Here is a 22,275-nt window from a genome sequence, read left to right as displayed (position 1 = left end):
TTGATTACAATCAGATTAATTATAAATAGTACAATTCAAATGTGAAAATTTATTATGAACTTTTGAGTAATATGTTGGCCCGGTCTCTTAAAGAGAGTTTCCTGTTCGTGAAGCTCATGCACCTATGCACACCCGCAGGTGATTGGTCGTGGGGGTGTATCGTGTGGACATCGGTGGGCTGGTCGGTGTCGGTCGGTCTGGGCCTGCTGTGCTGCATGTACATGGCCACGCTGCACGAGAACGACCTGTGGTTCTCCAACATCAAGGTAAACCGCAGGCCTCTGTGGATTATTTCTGCTCCTTCTGTTTAATTCTGTTGTGCGAGGTACATTTTATCATGAATAACCGGCGAACGAAGTGGTCGGATTAATGATATGGCACTTTTTTTTTTTTTCTTTACTCGGTGGATTATTTCTTGTTGTGGGGTTTCATTTTGATTGTTTAAAGTGGAGATTATTACGAGCAATTACATTACCATTACATTAATCATATATCCTATCCTCACATTAAGCGCCATTGATTTATTTTTTATTTTTTTCACCGTCTGGATTATTTCTGATGTGCAAGGTGTAAATTATCACAGGACGAGACGTCATATTACCGTAATTCACGTTTATACTGGTCAACTGGAATCCGGCCGTTTACTGCCACCGATGAATACATTTGTCAAGTACATTCTTCAACGGGTAGGCGTGGAAGAGAGTCTTGCCCAGGTCGTCTGTAAAATTCATCCGTGCTAATTGTTCATGTCTCTCTGATGTGCAGATTTATGAGAACAGTTTCCCAACATCACCTCTAAGTGTCGCCAAAGCACCAACAGCTGCAGAAACGTCCGTACGCCAGCCATGCAGTTGGCGTGAGGCACCGCACATTTCCACCGTCATGTCACTCTTGATGCATCTGCCGTGAAAAAGAACGGATGCCACGTTTTTGTGCGTGCGCAGCTTTTGTACACGAGGCCCCAGGTCTGCTTGACACATGCAAGCCTTTACTCTGGATATGTTCTTCAGAGGGTAGAAGGCAGTTTTAGTAATTGATTTGACATGACTGTTGAAAGTCAGGTCAGAATCTATCAGAACACCAAGGTTTTGGACTTGGTCTTTGGTTTTTAAAGAGAGTGACTCCAGGTATTTACGAACAGCAAATCTCGTTTCTTTATTGCCAAAAACAATTATTGAAGAAAATTTTGGCTCATTCAGTTATTTATCTGTTTTAGACAGTGACACAACACCTCAATTGAACTGTAGTCATCTGGAGACACTGCTAGATATAACCGTGTGTCATCTGCATAGCTGTGATAGTCAAAATTAAAGTTCTGAAGAATTTGACCCAAGGGTAGCATATACAGGCTGAACAGGAGGGGTCCAAGAACTGACCCTTGACTTTAAGAGCTTTAGGAAACTCGCCTGACTGAAGTCAGCAATTGATTATTTGCTGCAAATCAGTGAGCACAGACTTTACAATATCTTTGAAAAAGTCAGACGGTATTGAGTCAAGACAGCTCGTTGATGGTTTCAGCTGCTGAACCGTTTACTCTATAGTTTTTTTGGTCAATTGTATCAAATTCTGACATGGTAACAGAGTTTTTCCTGGGTGGCTTCAGCTGTAATATCATTTTATTGTTTTGCTGATTTGAGCTAATATTTAACCTAATGGATTGTATTTTTTCACTAAAATAACAAGCAAATTCAGTGCATTTATTATTTGTTAGGTGTTCCGGAGCTATCTGATTCGGGGGAGTTGTGAGCTTTTCAAACCACAGCAAATAGAGTATGAATATTGTTGAAGTTCTTACTGATGATTTCAGAAAAGTGTTGCTGTCTAGCCCTGACTAACGCTTGGTAAAAATTACAAAGACTTTTTCTGTAGAGGTCATAGTCAATTTGGAGTTTAGTTTTTCTCCACTTACGTTCTGCTTTCCTCCACTTTGATTTCGAGCTCTTTACCACCATTGTGATCCTCCACCGTGTTCGAGGTCGCCTCAAGATGGTCTTAGTTTTAATAGGAGCGACAGCATTCGTGATATTTGAGATTTTACAAGTGAAATTATCCAAAAGTTCATCAACTGTCTCAGCATTCCCGGTTTGTGGCACAGCAACGGTCTCCATAAACTTAATGGCGGTACTCTCATTTATGTACCTTTTGATGATTAAAACAACCCAACCAACCCAACCCTTGTTGTACTGCTGATTACAAAAGAAGCGAAAGCTCGAAAAACTTTTTTTCTGGTTAAAGAAAAGTCTGCTTAGTGCTTATACTGTCACAGAACACAGTATTTTGTTAGTCTTGGAAAAGATCAGTCCAAATACTGACGGCTGACAATACAAGGAAACTGCTTTGAAAGCCGACTTGCAGGCAAATGTGCAATTGTGTGACTGACACACAATAATAGATCGCGGTAGATAATGAGCAACACCAACTAACACAGCTAGCAGTTAGCATTTCAAATCACAGGTATTTTTCCTTTTGCATCACAACTAATGACTACAGCTAACAGTTTGCCTTTCATATCCCAGCTATCTTTGCTAACACAGCTGCTGTCCTTTTTTTTTTATTTATTTTTTTTATTTTTTATAAACAAATTCTACACCAATTTTTGATCTGTATAACATGTGTTTATGTGTTCAGAGCCTTCTGTGAGATCACACCAGAGAGAACAAATTAATCCGAAATGGAAAAAATAGGTATTATTGCACCAAAACCTGAGATTGTTTGGGTTTATAGCACTGACAAAGTGTTGCCACGGCGACTGAGTGTTTGGGACTGACATCATCATTGGCAGTGCACTGTGTTCTGCACACGCACTCAAATAAGACTTTTTCTTTTTTTTTTTTTTACAAATCTCAGACTTCCAACACGTTCTGTCTGCAAGTTCCACTGCGGTCAAACCCTTTAAAGGTTTTCATGTAAAAATGTCCAGTAAATTCTCTGTTACTTTAAAGCATAAAAAAAAAAAAAAGAATCCACATGTTTTTGACATTTACACTCACATAGGACATGAGGTTTCCAAGCGGGATAAGAAGGAAAAGGGCTGGAAAGTTAATCAATGATTCTTAATTTTAAGCGGGGATTTTCATCAGAAATATTTTTTAGTGACGAATATCTACAGTTGGGGTCCAAAGTGTGTGGCGGGAAGTTTTCAATGTCCTCCGGGAAGGATAAATCCAAAGTGATGATCTTACCCGATATGGTGCGCTTCCATCCACGTTGCATTGAGTCACCTCTGTCTAGAATGCATTGTGTTTGTTAGTGAGCAGGATTACGCAAAACCACCTTGTTACTTGGCAGGCGATCTTGTGACCCGAGGACTCTGACATCATTGTCGAACAGATTACCTTTTCCGTTACGTGGGAGCTGGTTAGTGTGAAGCCGAAAACGGAATTTGGAAAAGCCTTTGAAGTTTTCTTGATTGCGTATGAAGGAAATGACAAACGAAATGGGAGAAAACAAACAGTGTTCATGTGGACTTGATCTACAAGTAAGTTCAGATAATTGGTTGATTAAGACTTCAGATGTAATTATCCAGACCCTTTGAAACAAGATCCACATGCAAACCCAAATTGTAAAAGGATGAGGGGCAATAAAGATGAAGCCTGCTTGGACGCTCCTGCTGCTTCTCGTCCCGTCAGCGTCAACTCACGCGCAAGTCCAAATACCCACCAGGTGCGCTGCGGAAAACAGTCTCTTGTTTACTTTTTTTCCCCCTTCCTAACCAAAATAAAGCAGCGCAGTTTGGCCAATCCAAGTGTCAAGACTTCCAAGTTAGATGATGGCAGCCAGCTTCAACTTGAAACCTGCATGTTTTTTTTTGTTTTTTTTTTAAGTCATGTAAGCCCTGTTTTTAACTTGGCTACACATGCACATTCCCATCTTTTTACTGGTTTCACAGGGTTTCACTTTTCATTCTGGCACAAGCACGAACATTCAGCCCCTGTAACCAGTTTGACCTGTAACCACGAAATTTGGTTGACGTGTCTATCATGAATATTGAATTGTGGGAAAAGTAACATCTTTTGGAATGTGAAAAATATTATAATATATAAGTCCTGAGTGAGCTGAACATTTTCACAGTATACCGATACTAGACAAGTACTGCGATATTGGAATTACATATTTTCATTATCCTACTTAAAAGGCTAAGGGTGCTTGCTACAAGCTGTTTATAAGTTCGTCCAGTAAAGTATTTATAGTATTTTTCTGTATAAAGAACAAAAGTCAGACAAGTGTGCTGCTGTAGTAGTACTTTATTCAGCCACCTCACTGAAAGTTTACTGTGTGAATATGTCACCTAAAAAAAGAGAATTAAATACTGCACAGTATATTTAAGCACCAAAAAAACTTTCGAATGAAAGTCTGATAGCTTAATGCTAATGGTATCATTTCAGTATTGGTATTGAGGCACATTTTGCAGGTGCAGTAGCTTAGTCCGAATGTTGGTATCATGACAACACTATGTTGGAATGGTTTGACGAGAATAATAATAAAGTAAAGAATTTAGAATCCAGCGTAACATCTCGGCATTCACGCGATCAGCACATTGCGATTCATTTGGAGCAACTTCTATTGTGTGGCGGTCGGATCCAAGTGCTCAGCGCTGGACTCGCATTGGTCAAGTGTGAAGTCATGTCCACGTGGGTCGCAACAGTGAGTTAATTTCAGACGCAGCTGGAGTACACATCCACAAGTGCTCTGACATTCCCAAACAGTCCCCGACTCACTCCCTCGTTCCCTCCCTCCATTATCCCGTCCTATGCGTATAAAAGGTCAGTAGCAGTGCACTCGCTTCCCACTTTTCCAACCTCGTCTTACATTTGGTCCTCTGGCAGACCTCCTTATTTTTACCCCGTGTTTGGGCCTTTCGAGACCTCCGAGGAACCCTGAAGAGGTTCAAATTCTGTGCTAACAAGGCTAGTTGAGATCTAAGCCCTGCTGCTTTTCTCCAGGGGAGTGGGAAAGAAGAAGACGAAGGATCGTAAAAGAGCTGCTCGTTTCCTGAAAGAACGCTTTGGCACGTTTCCTTTGCCAAGGTCTTGGAAAGCTAAATGATTTGGAGCCACTTGAAAGACGCCTCTACTGCTACTCTTACATTCACTCCAGATGGATTTGGATCTCTTCTATTGATCATTTTACCTTGGTGATGGAGCTACGCAAACGGCGCCGTGGTACGACCAGGTCCACCCAGGATGAAGACGAAGAGGAGCAGGGGGGTCCCGGATCCGGCTCCCTAGCCTGGTGTTGGAGGTGGCGGTGGACTGTTGCCACGGCGACGGGGCTGGCGACGGCCGGCCTGCTGGCTCTGACGCAGGCCTGCTGTGTCAACGCCTTACACGAGAACCTGCTGTGGTTCGCACAGCTCACGGTAGCGCTCAACAACCCTTCTAATAACCGGGAAAACTCCTAAAATCAAAACAGTTTGACCATTGGAAGTCCTACAAAATGTGTGACTTTTTTCTAAAAAGTAAATTTTTTTCTGCAATATGTCTGATTTTTCGTGAAACATTTTTTAAATCTGGAAAATTTATCATTTTTCTGTTTTTTTGTTGTTTTTTTTTTATTCTGGAAATGTTTTCTCCAAACAGCATTTTACAAAATCGTGGAAAATAAAACCTTTTTCAAAAATATAAAGAAAGATTCTGTAAAATGTGTGACTTTTCTATGAAATATATTTTTTTAAATCTGGAAAATGACTTTTCCCTATTTTTTTTTAATTCTGGAAAATGTATGACTTTTAAAACATTTGTAAATGATTTGGAAAATGTATGACCTAAAAATAATAAATATGGAAAATAGTTTTTTACAAATATTAAATTTTTTTTTAAAAATGTATGGCTTTTCTCGAAAATATAGGCGGTAAAAGCACCTTAAAGGCATAATGCTAAAATGCCCCTTCCACATCTAATTTCTTAACAAAATTTAATCTTAACTTTGATAACATCGTATGGTTGGTATGATTATCACCATATCAGTCTTCTTTTGGAATAAGCCAAAGAATAAGCAAATCTGTGATGCTGTGATGAAGTCCTCTGATGTGTATCACAGGGCATTTTGTTTATGTTTCAGGAGGTGGAGCGTGAGATCTCCTTCCGGACCGAGTGTGGACTGTACTACTCGTACTACAAGCAATTGTTGAACGCTCCATCCATACAGGAAGGTACACCTGAAATGTTGAATCTATGCTAGCATGCTAACTTGAAGCTAACATTAGCAAAAAAAAAAAAAACTTTGGTCTGTTCGGTTTCCGTTTATGGTCTCAATTTATGACCCAGATTGTGATTTATTTCTGTCTCTTGTTAACAGTAAAAACAAACCATTTGTTTTCCCATTTGATCCCTTTTTTTTTTTTTATTTCCCTGGATGCTAGCGTGCTAACTTGAGGCTAACATTAGCAAATTTATCCTTGGTTTGTTTTTGTAAAGTTAACTTTCTTAAATGTCATCGGGGTTGCGTGATTTTCCTTCTTCTGATGAAGTAAAAACATGTATCACAAACAAAACAAGCTTGTTAGACTAACTGTCCTGATGATGTTAGCAAGACAAACTTCACTGTGACCAATGATTTCCTGTGAGGATGCTAACTTAATACCGTTGGTGTTGATGTACACTTTTTAAGCTCCGTTTCTATTAGCATGGAGACAAAACTCAAGTGTTCATGTTTAAGGTGTCAAAATAATTGAACTCTGGTCTGAAATAAATTAGCCGAGTGTGCTATTTTAGCTAATCCAGCTAAAGCTAGTAGATCCTGCTACCAGGTTGAAGTCAACTGTTGGGTTCAAATGCTAAATAAATGTTGGTATTAAATCATGACCAAAAATCACATCATCAATTTACATCTTCATTTTCATGCTTGCTAACATGCTAACTTGGAGCTAACATTAGCAAATGTACAAGTCACTTTTTTTTGCTAGAACTGAAAATATTTATGGTCAGGGGTGCACTGTCCGTCTTTTGTTGAAAGTAAAAACTAGTAAAGCTAGTTGACTTATTTTTGTTCTTACTTTTCCAGATTATGTTAGCAAGTCACATTAGCGTTAGCTTGGCTACACCATGGCCTCCATTTTCCAACCCAAAGTGAACAATTTTGGTCTAATGATGCACATGGGTGCAATGACTCCTTGTTCCCATCATCATGAAAATTCCTTGTTTACCACAATTTTCCACCACGGTGGCTAATCAACCAACTTGACGCGTGTATAAGAATGAAGTCACTGAAATAAAGGAGGACGTGTTTGGCTAATGAAGGAATATTTAGAGAACGAGGGAGAGATAAAGTGAAGCGTGTGGGTGGAAACGTAGATGCTGTTTATGGAAAATACGGCCGGTTGCTCCGGCAGATCAAGCAGCCGTCGGGATTTGGATGACGTCCGCGGCCCTAAGTCGCACGTTTGGCATCAGATGATGTTTCAATCACAGCAAACATGTTGTAATCATTTCCAGGCCCTCGGGCCTGTTTGGAATAATTACACCATGCAGCATGGGTGCAGAATCATTCCGGATCATTGGGCTAGCGCTGATAATTCCAGAAGATCATCGGAACTACTGTGACGCACTGTAGTTGTAAGTGGACAGAGATTTGAAGGAAATGGCTGAATTGAACCTAAAATGGCCTTTTCAAAGCAACATGGCAAACCTCCTGTGTCTTTTCGGGCATGGCTTCTTGAGACTTGTTTGTGGGTCTACACTTGATAGAAATGTCTACCAAATTTTTATGTTGCTTAGTGAAACTGGATTCAGGGGCTGCATTTCCAGGGTTCTGGAAAATAGACCCTAAAATGGCCACTTCAAAACAAAATTGCAGACTTCCTGTGTCTTTGGCTTCTTGAGACTTTTTTGTGAACCAAATTTCATGTTGCTAAGTCAAACTGGCTTTGGGAGCTGAATTGGAAAAAATCCAGGGGGTCTTGAAAATTGACCCTAAAATGGCTACTTCAAAGCAAAATCTAAAACGTTGTTTTTTGTTTTTTTTTTGGGCATGGCTTCTTGAGACTTTGTAAGTCTGCTCATGATAGATGTATCTACCAATTTCCATGTTCCAAACTTCTACCGGCGACCCCCACTAAGTGTAAATTTTGAGCATAGATATACTGCACGTGGTTCAAATTTGGTAGACATCGGCCAACTAAATGTTTTGTTTTGTAGTTTAAATTCCATAAATGTATATTGTTTTATTTGTTTTTGCTGCGCTTAGGATTGTCTGAGTTGATTCACGATAACTTGACGGAGTCTAAGCGGACCATCAACCTCCTGCAGAGGATGAACATCTACCAGGAGGTCTTCCTCAGTGTTCTTTACAGGCTGCTGCCCATACAGGTAACACACACACGCGCACACGTGCACACACACACGCAACCCAAATTGTGAGTGAGACGGGATGCTCGGCATATGGTAGGATGTGCGCTACCTGCATTTTGCGACAGCTGAAGCTTGCTGGCACCTCGGAAATTCAACCAAGCGACGACTGCTCGTAACCCAGAAAAAGTTAGGGCACTCGTAAGTCGCTGTAATTAAAAATGGTCAAAAATTGAGTGAGCATTTTCAAAAAATTGGTGAACATTTAATCTGTCGGTTATTTTTTTTCCATTAATCACTGAATCGGATGAAAAATATTTTTGAATTTCCATCCCTTTATTCAGTAGCAGGACATTATTTTAAATTGATAGTGCAGAAAATGTAAAAACACAAATCGATTACGATTCAGGTACTGGTTTGGTCTGTAACGTCAGAAAAAAAGCAAAAAAAATGTTCATCATTGTTTTCCAAAGTGTAAGCTGATGTTTGTAATCGGTCTGCTTTCATGGAGGACTAAAGCAATCTGTGAATATTTACTGTTGAAAGGCTGAAATTCCAAGGATTTGAACAATGTGAAATTAAACAAGGTCTCTAAATGATTAATCGATGATCAAAATGGTTGTCAATTAATTTGATAATGAATTTGCTGTCGATTAATTTGTACACCTCAAAAATTTGGGTTATGATGATCGTGACAATTTTGGTCATGATGATAGTGTTCATGATCGGGACAAATTTGATCATTATAATCATGATGATTTCGGTGTGCTTGTGTTGTTTTGCAGTCCTACCTGGAGCCCATGTACTTCTACATCTACAGCGTGTTCTCGCTGCAGGCGGTGTACGTGATGGCGCTGTACCTGACAGCGTGGCTCCTGTCCGGCTCATGGGTGGCCGGCGCGCTGGCCGCTGTCTGGTACATCCTCAACAGGTGGGTGTCGACAACACATCCGGATGCTAAGCTAACGTAGCGTAGAGGTCACAGAGCAAAAATTGAAGATGTCGAGGAGCAACCCCACTAGCTTACTTTTTCAATCATTCCAATGATACGTTAGCCTCTTAGCCTTGTTAGCTTAGCCGACTTGCTAGTGCCACTTTAAGTAGCCCTCATGTTAGTAGCATAGTGTTAGCATTGCGGTGAACCAGCAAACAACAGCACAGCATTTCTTTACAGATAATACAATAGTCATGCTTTTTTATAATTTTATTTTTGACACTTAATTCGCTGTGTGAAACAGCTAAATTTTATCTCGAGTCTGCATACATCTGGATTATTTTTGACCACATAGCTTGATCTTGAATTTGCTATTTCCTGGGATAAGTTTGATTTTTGAGGGACTCAAGTGAGTATGCGGACAGCCACCTTGTGCTATCCAAAGCCTACGTTTATCTGGCTTAGTTTTGGGTTAGGGTTTCAAACGAAGGTAAGGTTTCAGGTCAGGGTTAGCGAATCAATCTGCAGAGTTAGTGTTGAAAGTTAAAGTTTCAGTCAGGGTTAGGGTTTCAAATTAAGGCTTTAGTATATGTTTCGGACTTCACAGTAGGGTTTTTAAGCCAGGGTCAGTCAGTCCCCCGCATCGATAGCTTTATCCAGAGCCTGTATTTATCTGGGTAAGTTTAGATTTTTTCTCAAGGTAAACATGTGACTATGGGAACGACCAAGTGTGTGGTCATGTTCAGATGCTAATAATGCTAACAAGGAAGATTAATTCCACAATTGTTTGCAGGGTGGACACGACCCGTGTGGAGTTCACCATCTCGCTGAGAGAGAACTGGTCTTTGCCCTTCCTGGCGCTGCAGGTTGCCACCATCACATGCTACCTGAGGCCTCAGCTGGGCACCTTGCAGCAGGTGCGCGCATACTAACTTGAGTTAGCTCATAGCTGTGTTAGCATTAAGCCTTTGCGTGTGTTTGTGTTCCACTCTGCAGAAGGTGATGGTGTGGCTGATGTACGTGTGCAGCTTGTGCTTCTGTGTGACTTGGCAATTCAACCAGTTCATCTTTCTGGTTCAGGCCCTCGTTGTCTACACGCTGGATTGTGTGGACGTGCTCACCACCGCACAGGTTTGACCACCAGGACTCCCGATATTGCCGTGAACCATAAAATGCAATGGTAGAGCAGAGAATGGTTGTTTGGCCTTAGCTCATTCACTGGCACACATGATAATCGCAACACTTTTGATACTCACGCTTGATCTCTGCTCAACGATGTGTTGAACGCACATGCGTCTCTATGTTGGCGGCTCGCGAGTTAAGCTAAACGAAGCTAGCGAACGTGAAAGGCTTCAACGTACACTGAGAGGCAAGTCACACGTACGCAGCCATATAAGGTTTGCCGTGCGTAAATCCAATGCGTTATTTCCTAGTATCGATACAATTGACCGATGACCTTTTAAAAGATTTTAAATCGATAGGTTTTGTCCGAAAGGCAAACAGATCGATGCAGTTGTATTGTAAGAATGTAAATCGATACATCAATGTAGTGACAGAATCGTTACACCCCTTATACGACAGTATACTATGCTATACTGTACTATACTATTTCATGTTCATTTACGGCCCTCCTGTGACTGCATGGTGATTTTCCCAAGCCTTGGTCAAGTTCCGCTCTGTTTGAGTATTTAAAAAAAATTTGATTTATCCATTTTTTTTCAGGTGACCACACTGTATTTGGTCCAAGTGAGCGCTCTGCTGAGCGTGTGGCTCCTGCAGTTCTTCAACGCCATGATCCTGGGCTCCTTGGTGCTCAGCTTCATCGTGGCGGCCCTCATCGTGCGTCATTTTCACGTGCGTACACACACACACACACACACACACACACACACACACAGCACAAGATGGATGTGGTGCCTGGCCCGCGTGGCTTTGTTTAAGCCGCTGATAATTCCACTTTGTGAGCTGAAGACATATTTCTTCGTCAAGTCTTAATGTAATTTATTCCATTCTGATCTTATCACAACGACAATTACGAAGATATTTACTGTGACAGCCAGATGTAGGAAGGCTCTAAATCATTTATGTCTATATGCTAAGTTACTAGATGAAAATAGAAAAAAAATGTGTGTGGTAGAGTTAGGGGGGCAAAAAGTGGTCATTCATTTTGTTCCCAGATGTGCTGTTCATTAATGAAAGTTCCTAAATGAAAGCCTTAATTATACTCACAAAAAAAGACAATTAATTATCAAATCCACCAATCTGAGGTCTTAAAAATGCCACATTGTTGTCCGATTGTGAAGAGTAATAAGAATTTCATATAGATTAGATAGATTTAGATGAAAAAGTCCTCTCAAAATGGGCGGTAATGGTAAATTCTATATATGTCTCTATATAAAATATGTATATTTACATTACATATCAGTTTACATTATAAAACAATATACAGTATATATTCTCTCTAAATGAGTGACAATATTTGTGGAAATGATCTCAATTGAGTTCGAACCATCAACAAGATCAGTGAAAACAGTCTAAAATGAATGATTTTTTTTTTGTAAATGAATGAAAATCATGAAAAAAAGAAAAACAAATGTTCCAAAAATAGGTGAAAATTGTCAACAAATCAGTTAGAATGGTCACAAATGAGTAGGAATTATCCAAAATTATCTAAATCAAATGATAATTTAAAAAACAAAAACAAACCTATGAGTATAAAAATTAGTAAAAAAGGTCAATACTATCCAAAAATTAGTGTTGTATTGTGACAAAACCATAGTGAAAATGGTCCAAAAATGACCATAATATAGTGAAAAATTCCATCCATCCATCCATTCTCTACCGCTTATCCGGGTCGGGTCGCGGGGGCAGTAGCTTCAGCAGGGACGCCCAGACTACCCTCTCCCCAGCCACTTCATCCAGCTCTTCCGGGGGGATCCCGAGGCGTTCCCAGGCCAGCCGAAGGATGTAGTCTCTCCAGCGCGTCCTGGGTCGTCCCCGGGGTCTCCTCCCGGTGGGACATGCCTGGAACACCTCACCAGGGAGGCGTCCGGGAGGCATCCGAATCAGATGCCCCAGCCACCTCATCTGGCTCCTCTCAATGCAGAGGAGTAGCGGCTCTACTCTGAGATCCTCCCGGATGACCGAGCTTCTCACCCTATCTCTAAGGGAGAGCCCGGACACCCTGCGGAGGAAACTCATTTCGGCCGCTTGTATCCGGGATCTTGTTCTTTCGGTCACGACCCACAGCTCATGACCATAGGTGAGGGTAGGAACGAAGATCGACCGGTAAATTGAGAGCTTCGCCTTTCGGCTTAGCTCTTTCTTTACCACAACGGACCGATACAAAGTCCGCATCACTGCAGACGCTGCACCGATCCGCCTGTCGATCTCCCGTTCCATTCTTCCCTCACTCGTGAACAAGACCCCAAGATACTTGAATTCCTCCACTTGGGGCAGGATCTCATCCCCGACCTGGAGATGGCATGCCACCCTTTCCCGACTGAGGACCATGGTCTCAGATTTGGAGGTGCTGATTCTCATCCCAGCCGCTTCACACTCGGCTGCGAACTGCTCCAATGAGAGTTGGAGGTCACGGCTTGATGAAGCCAACAGAACCACATCATCTGCAAAAAGCAGAGATGCAATACTGAGGCCACCAAACCGGACCCCCTCTACGCCTCGGCTGCGCCTAGAAATTCTGTCCATAAAAGTTATGAACAGAATCGGCGACAAAGGGCAGCCTTGGCGGAGTCCAACCCTCACCGGGAACGAGTCCGACTTACTGCCGGATATGCGGACCAAACTCTGACTCCGGTCGTACAGGGACCGAACAGCCCGTATCAGGGGGTTCGGTACCCCATACCGAGGGACACGGTCGGTACCCCATACCGAGGGACACGGTCGACACGGTCGAACGCCTTCTCCAAGTCCACAAAACACATGTAGACTGGTTGGGCGAACTCCCATGCACCCTCGAGGACCCTGCCGAGGGTGTAGAGCTGGTCCACTGTTCCACGGCCAGGACGAAAACCACACTGCTCCTCCTGAATCTGAGATTCGACTTCCCGACGGACCCTCCTCTCCAGCACCCCTGAATAGACCTTACCAGGGAGGCTGAGCAGTCTGATCCCCCTGTAGTTGGAACACACCCTCCGGTCCCCCTTCTTAAAAAGGGGGACCACCACCCCAGTCTGCCAATCCAGAGGCACTGTCCCCGATGTCCACGCGATGTTGCAGAGGCGTGTCAACCAGGACAGCCCCACAACATCCAGAGCCTTTAGGAACTCCGGGCGAATCTCATCCACCCCCGGGGCCCTGCCACCGAGGAGCTTTTTAACTACCTCGGTGACCTCAAACCCAGAGATAGGAGAGCCCGCCTCAGAGAACCCACACTCTGCTTCCCCATGGGAAGGCGTGTCGGTGGAATTGAGGAGGTCTTCGAAGTATTCTCCCCACCGACTCACAACGTCCCGAGTCGAGGTCAGCAGCGCCCCATCTCCACTATACACAGTGTTGGTGGTGCACTGCTTTCCTCTCCTGAGACGTCAGATGGTGGACCAGAATTTCCTCGAAGCCGTCCGGAAGTCTTTCTCCATGGCCTCACCGAACTCCTCCCATGCCCGGGTTTTTGCTTCAGCGACCACCAGAGCTGCATTCCGCTTGGCCAGCCGGTACCCATCAGCTGCCTCAGGAGTCCCACAGGCCAAAAAGGCCCGATAGGACTCCTTCTTCAGCTTGACGGCATCCCTCACCGTTGGTGTCCACCAACGGGTTCGGGGATTGCCGCCACGACAGGCACCGACCACCTTACGGCCACAGCTCCGGTCGGCCGCCTCAGCAATGGAGGCGCGGAACATGGTCCACTCGGACTCGATGTCCCCCGCCTCCCCCGGAACATGAGCAAAGTTCTGTCGGAGGTGGGAGTTGAAACTCCTTCTGACAGGGGATTCTGCCAGACGTTCCCAGCAGACCCTCACAATACGTTTGGGCCTGCCACGTCGGACCGGCATCTTCCCCCACCATCGGAGCCAACTCACCACCAGGTGGTGATCAGTTGACAGCTCCGCCCCTCTCTTCACCCGAGTGTCCAAGACATGCGGCCGCATGTCCGATGACACGACCACAAAGTCGATCATCGAACTGCGACCTAGGGTGTCCTGGTGCCAAGTGCACGTGTGGACACCCTTATGCTTGAACATGGTGTTCGTTATGGACAATCCGTGACGAGCACAGAAGTCCAATAACAGAACATCGCTTGGGTTCTGATCGGGGGGGCCGTTCCTCCCAATCGCGCCCTTCCAGGTCTCACTGTCATTGCCCACGTGAGCATTGAAGTCCCCCAACAGAACAATGGAGTCCCCAGCGGGAGCGCTCTCCAGCACCCCCTCCAAGGACTCCAAAAAGGGTGGGTACTCTGAACTGCTGTTTGGTGCATAGGCACAAACAACAGTCAGGACCCGTCCCCCCACCCGAAGGCGGAGGGAGGCTACCCTCTCGTCCACCGGGGTGAACCCCAACGTACAGGCGCCGAGCCGGGGGGCAATAAGTATACCCACACCTGCTCGGCGCCTCTCACCATGGGCAACTCCAGAGTGGAAGAGAGTCCAAACCCTCTCGAGAGGACTGGTACCAGAGCCCCAGGTGTGTGTTGAGGCGAGTCCGACTATATCGAGTCGGAACTTCTCGACCTCACACACCAGCTCGGGCTCCTTCCCTGCCAGAGAGGTGACATTCCACGTCCCTAGAGCCAGCATGGGTGCAGGCCCGGCCACCAGGCGCTCGCCTTCGAGCCCCACCACCAGGCCTGGCTCCAGTGGGGGGCCCCGGTGGCCCGCGTCCGGGCAAGGGAAAACGAAGTCCATTGTTTGTCGTCATCATTAGGGGTCTTTGAGCCGTGCTTTGTCTGGTCCCTCACCTAGGACCTGTTTGTCATGGGTGACCCTGCCAGGGGCATAAAGCCCCAGACAACTTAGCTCCTAGGATCACTGGGACACACAAACCCCTCCACCACGACAAGGTGACGGCTCAAGGAGGGGAAAAATTAATACAATGAAATAGATGTATCATATTATTATCAACGGATGTGTTTTTGTGCACCTACAGCGTTCTCTGAAGACAGGAAGTGTTCTGGTGCGAGTGTTCAAGCTGTTCATCCACAGCACCGCCGTCCTTCTCCTCACCTTCGCCCTCAACTTCACGGCCAAGGTTGTCCTCTGACATTTTTCCCATTTCTCCTTCCTCCTTTTCCCTCTTGTCAGTCATTGTCAACAGTACTCTGTTCCCTTAACTTCTCCGACTTACAACACGTTGTCATTGCTCTCCCTCATTATCGACGGGACAAGCCGCGATTCACTGCCTGATCTTCAACTTAAAGGTTTTTGCTGATCTCAAATCCAAAGGGATGGAACGCTGCCATCTACTGGCGTTTGTTAGTCATTACAGTTACGTAGAAGCTTGAATTTCACAGACAAGCTGAGCGAGACCCTCTTCCACGCCAACCCGTGAAAAATCCTACTTGACGATATTCGTCAGTGGCAGGAAACATTTGTATTCCAGTTGATGAACGTAAATGTCCACGGTAGTGAATTAGTTAACATGTAGCTTTGATGCAAGTTTGGTTTTGTATTTTTTCATTCTTGACCTTATCTGTGTGTGTCTGTGTGCGCACGTGTGTGTGCATATGCGTGTTTGCAGAAGGTGCTGCAGCTGCGATCAGACGAACACATCTTTAAATTCATCAAGTCAAAGTTTGCCTGGGGGCCGACGAGGTAGGAACCCAGAACACGACTGCCGCTCGGCTCTCTCCTCGTGCGCCGTTGTACATTTTATTCCTCCGACGCTGCAGCACCTGCGAACGTGAATAATAGATGACGGTTCGCACTATCGATTAGACGGCGCGGGGTGCGGCGTCTCTGGCAGATAATGCCGGTTTGCCACACACGAGCGCACCTTTAATTATTCAGCAGCTGGCGCGCAATGCGACGGTTCACACTCACGGGGACTTCTCTCCTGCTTCTTGCTGCCGTGTTTTTACACCCTGAATGACAAAAAAAAAAAATGTCCACAAAAAAATTCTTAGTGAAAATGACCAAAAAAAAAGTTTCACAAATTGGTCCAAAAATGTGTGTAAATAAAAAGAAGTTGAATTATATGGGGAAATTAAAATAGTAGAAGTTTAATGTAAAAAAAAAACAAAATCAGTAAAAGTAATAATATTCCAAAAACAAATTATATATGCTAAAAAATGTAGAAAAATAGTGTGCAGAAAATGAAAAACGTAGAAATAATAATGAATAAATAATGATAATCTGTGAAAATGATCAACATCAGTAAAATTGGTCCCAAAACACTCAATGGTTTCCAGTTACTTAGATCACATACTGTACACACAATTGTTAAGTTACTTGCCGGCATCATCCAAGTGTTGACAGTTGTCGCCCTTCAGGGACTTTGACGCCAACCTGTATCTGTGCGAGGAAGCCTTCGGTGCGCTGCCACTGGACACTCTGGAGCGTCTGTCTGCCACCCTTCTGCTGGGCCCCTACGCCCTCACGCTCGTCCTGATGGGCGGCACCCTGGCGCTGGCGGCTCTGCGGAACCTCAGGTGGGCGCACCCCAAGGAAATGGATTGGAGCTCTCGCTATTTTTGAATAGTTGCCCCCCCCTGTAGTGACTGATGCTCAACTCTGACAAAAAAGTAGGGACTCGAGTAAAGCGCTTGTGAATGGCTGTCAGCTGTAAGTGCCAGATGCGCAACTCTGACAGTGTCCTCTATAGTGACTGATGCAGAGTTTTGACCCTGTCCACTAGTAGTAGTAGTAGTAACTGATGGGTAATTGACATCAAGAATTACTCGCATAGCTTTTGAATTGCTGTCCGCTGTAGTAACTGATGAACAACGTCGACATGCAGATGTCCTGCGTCCGTGTGGATGTTTCATGACGTTGAGTCTTCATGCTCTGAAAAGCTCAATATTATATCTTCCTGCGAACGCCTCACGCGCTCGTAAGTTTGCCGCCGATGTCGTCTCGAGGCGCCGCATCGAGCTGCTCTCATTAGCATAGCGACTCGCCACATGAATGCTAACCCACCAGAACAAAAGGGCCGCTCGGCCAGTCGGGAAAGAATCCAGTGCGTTTGCCGCCCGGGCGCAGACAAAGACACAAAGAGTCATCTCGGCATTCATCTGACGCTGTGACATCACTTACCCTTGCGGCCATTTAAGATGCTCAGTGGGTCGTAGCCAATGAGAAGTGAATCATCCCATCTGAATCATATCAATTCCAGCCACCTTCCCTTCCGCCTGGAGCGTATGCTTGGAATGTTTCCATGCCGTGACTCTTTTGCTTTCTCTCTCTGTCGTGTTGCCGCCGCAGGCCAAAAGGTGGCGCAGCGGAGAGGAAAGTGGAGGGTCCGGCGGCGGCGGCGGCGTCCTTTCGTCCCGACGTGGCCTACAACCTGCTGCACACGCTTTTCTACGGCCTGCTGGCCTTCAGCACGATGAGGTGACCGCGCCTCTCGTTTCACAAGCATGCAATGGATTACAGCTACTTGGCTCGCACGCATACAGATGGGGAGAGTTCTGTGGATCACAAACACACATGAATAAATACATAAATAAATATCTCAACTTTATTTATAGAGCACTTTAAAACAACCACAGCTGCTCACAAAGTGCTATTTATTATACAGAAAGAAAACATGGAAAAGCAATTCAATATAGCCCAAATCAAAACAATACCGTTTTAGTCCCAACCTTAAAGACAATTAAAAACAATAAGAGACGAAAACAGTGCAGTGTGATGCTGAGTTGAAAGCCAAAGAATAAAAATGCGTTTCAAGACGAGTTAAAAAAACAACAACAACAGTTGTTTACAGTTACTTGGAGCACAAACAAATGTTCACAGTTATACGATGACAAACATCCAATTGTTTACAACTACTAGGATCGCAAGCACAAAGTGTTAAGTGTTACTTGGATTACAAACATGCAATTGTTTGCATTTACTTGTTGGATCACAAACATTTATTTGCTTACACCATTTTCTCCTCTCGCTGTGTCACACTGCGCTTTTCTGTGCCTTGGCGTCTTTGCGGTGTCCTCCAAGCGTAATGGAGCGCTTCCCCCTTAGCGTCCGCCCGCAGGCTCACACTGCGTGACGCCAACCGGGGGGCACGATGCTCACGTCGGACCCATCTTTTCGGCGGCGGGGGGGGGTCGGCCTCTCTTTCTTGTCAGGCCTTTTTTTCCCTTCCTCTTAAGTGCTGGCTCATTGTTGTCATGGCAACAGCTGCAACTCTGCCTCACAGCGAGCGACCTTCTCTTATTATTATTACACCATTGTCATTTCATAATGCATGCGCCGTCTTTCAATGAAATGATGCAAATGTGTTCGTGTTTATGGCTCCTGCGTGAAGTGGAGATTGCGGTGAACTTTGCGCTCGTTGTGGAACGCGACGAGAAAGGCAGGAGAAGTTTATAATTGGAGTCGTGACTTCTCGGGTTTCACTTTGTGCTGAATTTGTTTCAAGAATCCCGCACTTAAGTTACGAGTCGAAACTTTTGCTGGGGTCCTCGTCGGTGCGTCAACACGCATCTTGTACTATAAGCCGTATGACGAGAAAAAAAAAGAACAGAGATTTCGTCACGTGGGTGGCCAAGTTTCACATTAAGGTTTCAACTTTTTCAAGCCAGGGAAACGTGTGTTAGGGTTTCAAGTGAAGGGTTAGGGTTTCAAGCCAGGGTAGGGGTCTCAAAAAAGGGTTAGGGTTTCACGTCAGAGCTATGTTTTCAAATTAGGGTTTCAAACAAGAGTTAAAGTTTCAAGTAAAGCTGAGGGTTTCGAGACAGGGTTAGGGTTCCAAATTGGGGTTTCAAACAAGGGTTAGGGTTTAAAGCAAATGTAGGGTTTCAAATTGAGGTTTCACGAAAGGGTTGCGGTTTCAAATTCGGATTTCAAACTACAGTTTCACTTTAGCATTAGGGCTTCAAGCCTGGTTTACAATTTTAAAGTTAGGGCTTCAAGATTGGGTTTTGGTTTCCAATAAGGGTTTAAACAAGGTTAGGGTTTCAAGAGTGATTTGATGTCAAGTGAGGTTTTATTTTATTTATTCAAACTCGAGTGAGGCTTTCAAATATTGGTTTCAACATTTTCAAATTGGGTTGAGGTTTGCAAATTATCGTTTTCAAATTTCGGGATTAGGATTAGAAAATCAGGGTTGAAGACGGTTGAAATTGAATCAAATGGATTTCATGGTGAGGTTCAGCTTACACTAAGTTTGTAAAAAGAGCGTTTGAATGGGCATAAAAGAGGAGGCGGCACAAAGTCGCGCGTGTGTGCGTGCGTGTGTGAGAGAGCATTAAACAGCAGCAGTCGGGCTACACACAAACTGACAAATTGGATTTCTTTGGCTTGCTGTAAAGTGCTGATGAAGAGCAGGAGGCCAAAAGTGCAGGCAGACGTCGTCTCTTCTCGCTTCTTTTTTTTTGTTTTTTTTTTTGTGCCTCTTCTCGCTTCCCTGCTTTGAAAAAGTTTGTCTACCAGCTTTCACTTTCCGCCTCTTCCTCCTCATTTATTATTTCCGCTCGCCAGGATGAAGTACATCTGGACGGGGCACATGTGTGCCGTGGCGGCGTACGGCGTGTGCGGGAGGGACGTGTGGACGATGCTTCTTCACGCTCTCCGATGCAACACTAAATTCATAGTGAGTACACGACAAGCCTAAAAAAGCCTACCAGAACAACTGAACTTTATTTGCCGTTAATCAGAGGCGCTTGAAATGGTGGCAAGCGTGTGCTGACTCCTATTTAACATGAGCTTGAATGTGATTGGTTAATTCTGAACACAGCCACAACCCCAGTTATCAGTGGGTGTGCACACTTCTGCAACCGCATTCTATCAGGTGTTTATTTTTAGTTGCCCTCTCGAGCAAATTAAAACAATGAATTCAATTGATGGTGGGGAAAAGTTTTGAAACAATTTTTTGTTTTTTAAAAACAAAAACCTGGCATTTGAACAGGGGTGTGTAGACTTCTTATATTCCCTTTATAACGATAACAACACTGAAGTAATAGCGAGTACATATACACTGTCTGAAGTTTTATTTTTATTTTGTATTTTTAGTAATCTAAAAGTAACACTGTTTCAACAGTAAGATGGAATTTCAAATCAGGGTTTTGAGATCATGTTTGGGTTTCAATGTAGGGTTTTAAATCACAGTTAGTGTTTCAAAGTAAGGTTTCAACCCTGGGTTAGGGTTTCGAGGCTCGCCTGAGGTTTAAAATGAGGGAAAGCTATGCCAGGGTTTCCAAAGTAGGGGTTCAAGAAAGGGTGAGGGGTTACAAAGAGCATTTTCAAACAGGATTAGGGTTTCAAAGTTGAGTTGTAAAACAGGTTTAGGGTGTGGTGACAGTTTGGGTTTCAAACGAAGTTTTCAAGACAGTTGAGGGGGTTCAAGGTAGGCTTCAAAGCCTGAGTTAACGTTTCAAGGTTACAAAGTAGGGTTTCAAGACATAGCTGGGGTTGAAAATAAGGTTTTTAAGACTGCGTTATGGTTTCAAATTAGGGTTTCAAGTCAGGGTTAGGGTTTAAATTGGAGGTTTCAAGCCAGCCTGAGGGGTTCAAAATAGGGTTTTATGCCAAAGACGGTTTTCAATACAGGATTAGGGTTTCACATTCAAGGTGAGGGTTAGGGTTTCCTAATGAATATTTCATCAAGGCGAGTGTTTCAGAATAGGGTTTGAAGACAGAGTGGTTCAAAGTAGGTCTTCAAGCCTGGGTTTAGGTTTCTGATTCGGGTTGTAAAACGGTAAGTCAGTTTCCCATTCGATAGCTTAGTTGTCCCCATAGGCTGACAGAGGCTCAGTTCACCCACAGTCCTCGACTGCACCCTTTTGGGGCCAATATGAGTTGCTTTTCCGACGCGAATCATCATAAATCTAATATCGTCGTCCCCGAGGCTCGCGCCAACTCCCATCAATCCAGGTGTGAAGTGATGCGTTCAAGGTGGCCACCAGGGGTCAGTGTGGCTCTTATAGTTCACCATCAGATAAGCTGCTGTGCGTGTGATTCGTTCAGGTGCCTTCATTTCATTCCGCCTCTCTGCTGTCTGCCCTCCGCCAGGTCCGATTGGCGCGATATGCCGCGCCTCTGGCCGTGATGGTCTTCCTCTATTACAAGGTAGCACCTTCCCGCACTCACTACGCAAATAATAGCTGGCCCATTGTGTGTTTTGACCACAGCAGCAAGCGTTTTTTTTCCCCATCTTTCTCCTATTATGTTATTGTCATTTCATAATGCGGGCACATGTTCGTATACAGGCAGTTGGCTAAAATGAATGAATACGGTCTGCTGCTGGCACACTTAGCACATTTGCATTTTGTTGTTGTTGTTGTTCTGCATGGATTGTTGTGCATTAAAATAATAATAAAAGACAAAATTCAATTCTTATTTTTGTTGTTGTGACTTTCATCTTGATTCCTTTTTATTTTTTTGTCGTTTTGAAATTTCATTTATTTTTGTTCTGTTGACGTAATCTGGGTTTTGTAGCCACTTGCCTTTAAATCAAAAGTGAGTCATAGTGAAAATAAATTTGGATGTTTTTAATATAATAATGTTTATAAATGTTTTTAGTTTGAGTTTGTTTTTTCAATGTAAATTTTTATGGATTAAAAAAAATATATATATATACATTTATTTATTTATTTTTCTGTAGCGATCCCTGACAGGCAAACACCGAAAGTCACTTTTCATTTCATCATTACATTTTATTTTATTTTATTTCGTATGAATCATTGAATATTTTTTCATACTTGGTACATGTGCTTTATTCATTTTTCTTTTTTAAAATTACATTTGCTCGCCTGCAGTTCTGGCCCAAGATGGTGGAGGAGCTGTCTGACTTGAGGGAGTTCTACGATCCAGACACTGTGGAGCTCATGACCTGGATTAGGTACACACACACACACACAGATCATCTTCTCTCACATCAAAGCAAATCTTATTAGTTTCCCCACTTTGTTTGATGTCCTTGATTAGAGTGTGTTTGTGTGCA

At 43.8% G+C, this 22,275-nt stretch overlaps 1 protein-coding gene across 3 annotated transcripts in view; it reads left to right on the top strand.

Annotated features, from left to right (window-relative positions):
- Positions 1-22,275, top strand: part of dpy19l3 (dpy-19 like C-mannosyltransferase 3) — a 30,852-nt gene that overhangs the window by 1,202 nt on the left and 7,375 nt on the right. For all 3 annotated transcript variants that reach the window (XR_009787002.1, XM_061764776.1, XM_061764777.1), the window contains exons 3-16: positions 139-266; positions 6,061-6,151; positions 8,185-8,306; positions 9,071-9,216; positions 10,013-10,136; positions 10,216-10,350; positions 10,942-11,073; positions 15,325-15,426; positions 15,916-15,989; positions 16,667-16,825; positions 17,598-17,726; positions 19,815-19,926; positions 21,345-21,401; positions 22,091-22,173. Coding sequence is in view for 2 of the 3 variants with exons in the window: in XM_061764776.1 (XP_061620760.1) it covers positions 139-266; positions 6,061-6,151; positions 8,185-8,306; positions 9,071-9,216; positions 10,013-10,136; positions 10,216-10,350; positions 10,942-11,073; positions 15,325-15,426; positions 15,916-15,989; positions 16,667-16,825; positions 17,598-17,726; positions 19,815-19,926; positions 21,345-21,401; positions 22,091-22,173 (1,594 nt within the window). In the remaining variant the exon portion in view is untranslated. The remainder of the gene's footprint in view (positions 1-138; positions 267-6,060; positions 6,152-8,184; positions 8,307-9,070; positions 9,217-10,012; positions 10,137-10,215; positions 10,351-10,941; positions 11,074-15,324; positions 15,427-15,915; positions 15,990-16,666; positions 16,826-17,597; positions 17,727-19,814; positions 19,927-21,344; positions 21,402-22,090; positions 22,174-22,275) is intronic.

Source organism: Phyllopteryx taeniolatus, unplaced genomic scaffold (assembly GCF_024500385.1).
Source record: "Phyllopteryx taeniolatus isolate TA_2022b unplaced genomic scaffold, UOR_Ptae_1.2 contig_24, whole genome shotgun sequence".
In the NCBI taxonomy this organism is placed as follows: Eukaryota; Metazoa; Chordata; class Actinopteri; order Syngnathiformes; family Syngnathidae; genus Phyllopteryx; species Phyllopteryx taeniolatus.
The sequence above is the reverse complement of the archived record's forward strand: the minus strand, read 5'-3'. Positions and strand labels throughout refer to the sequence as shown.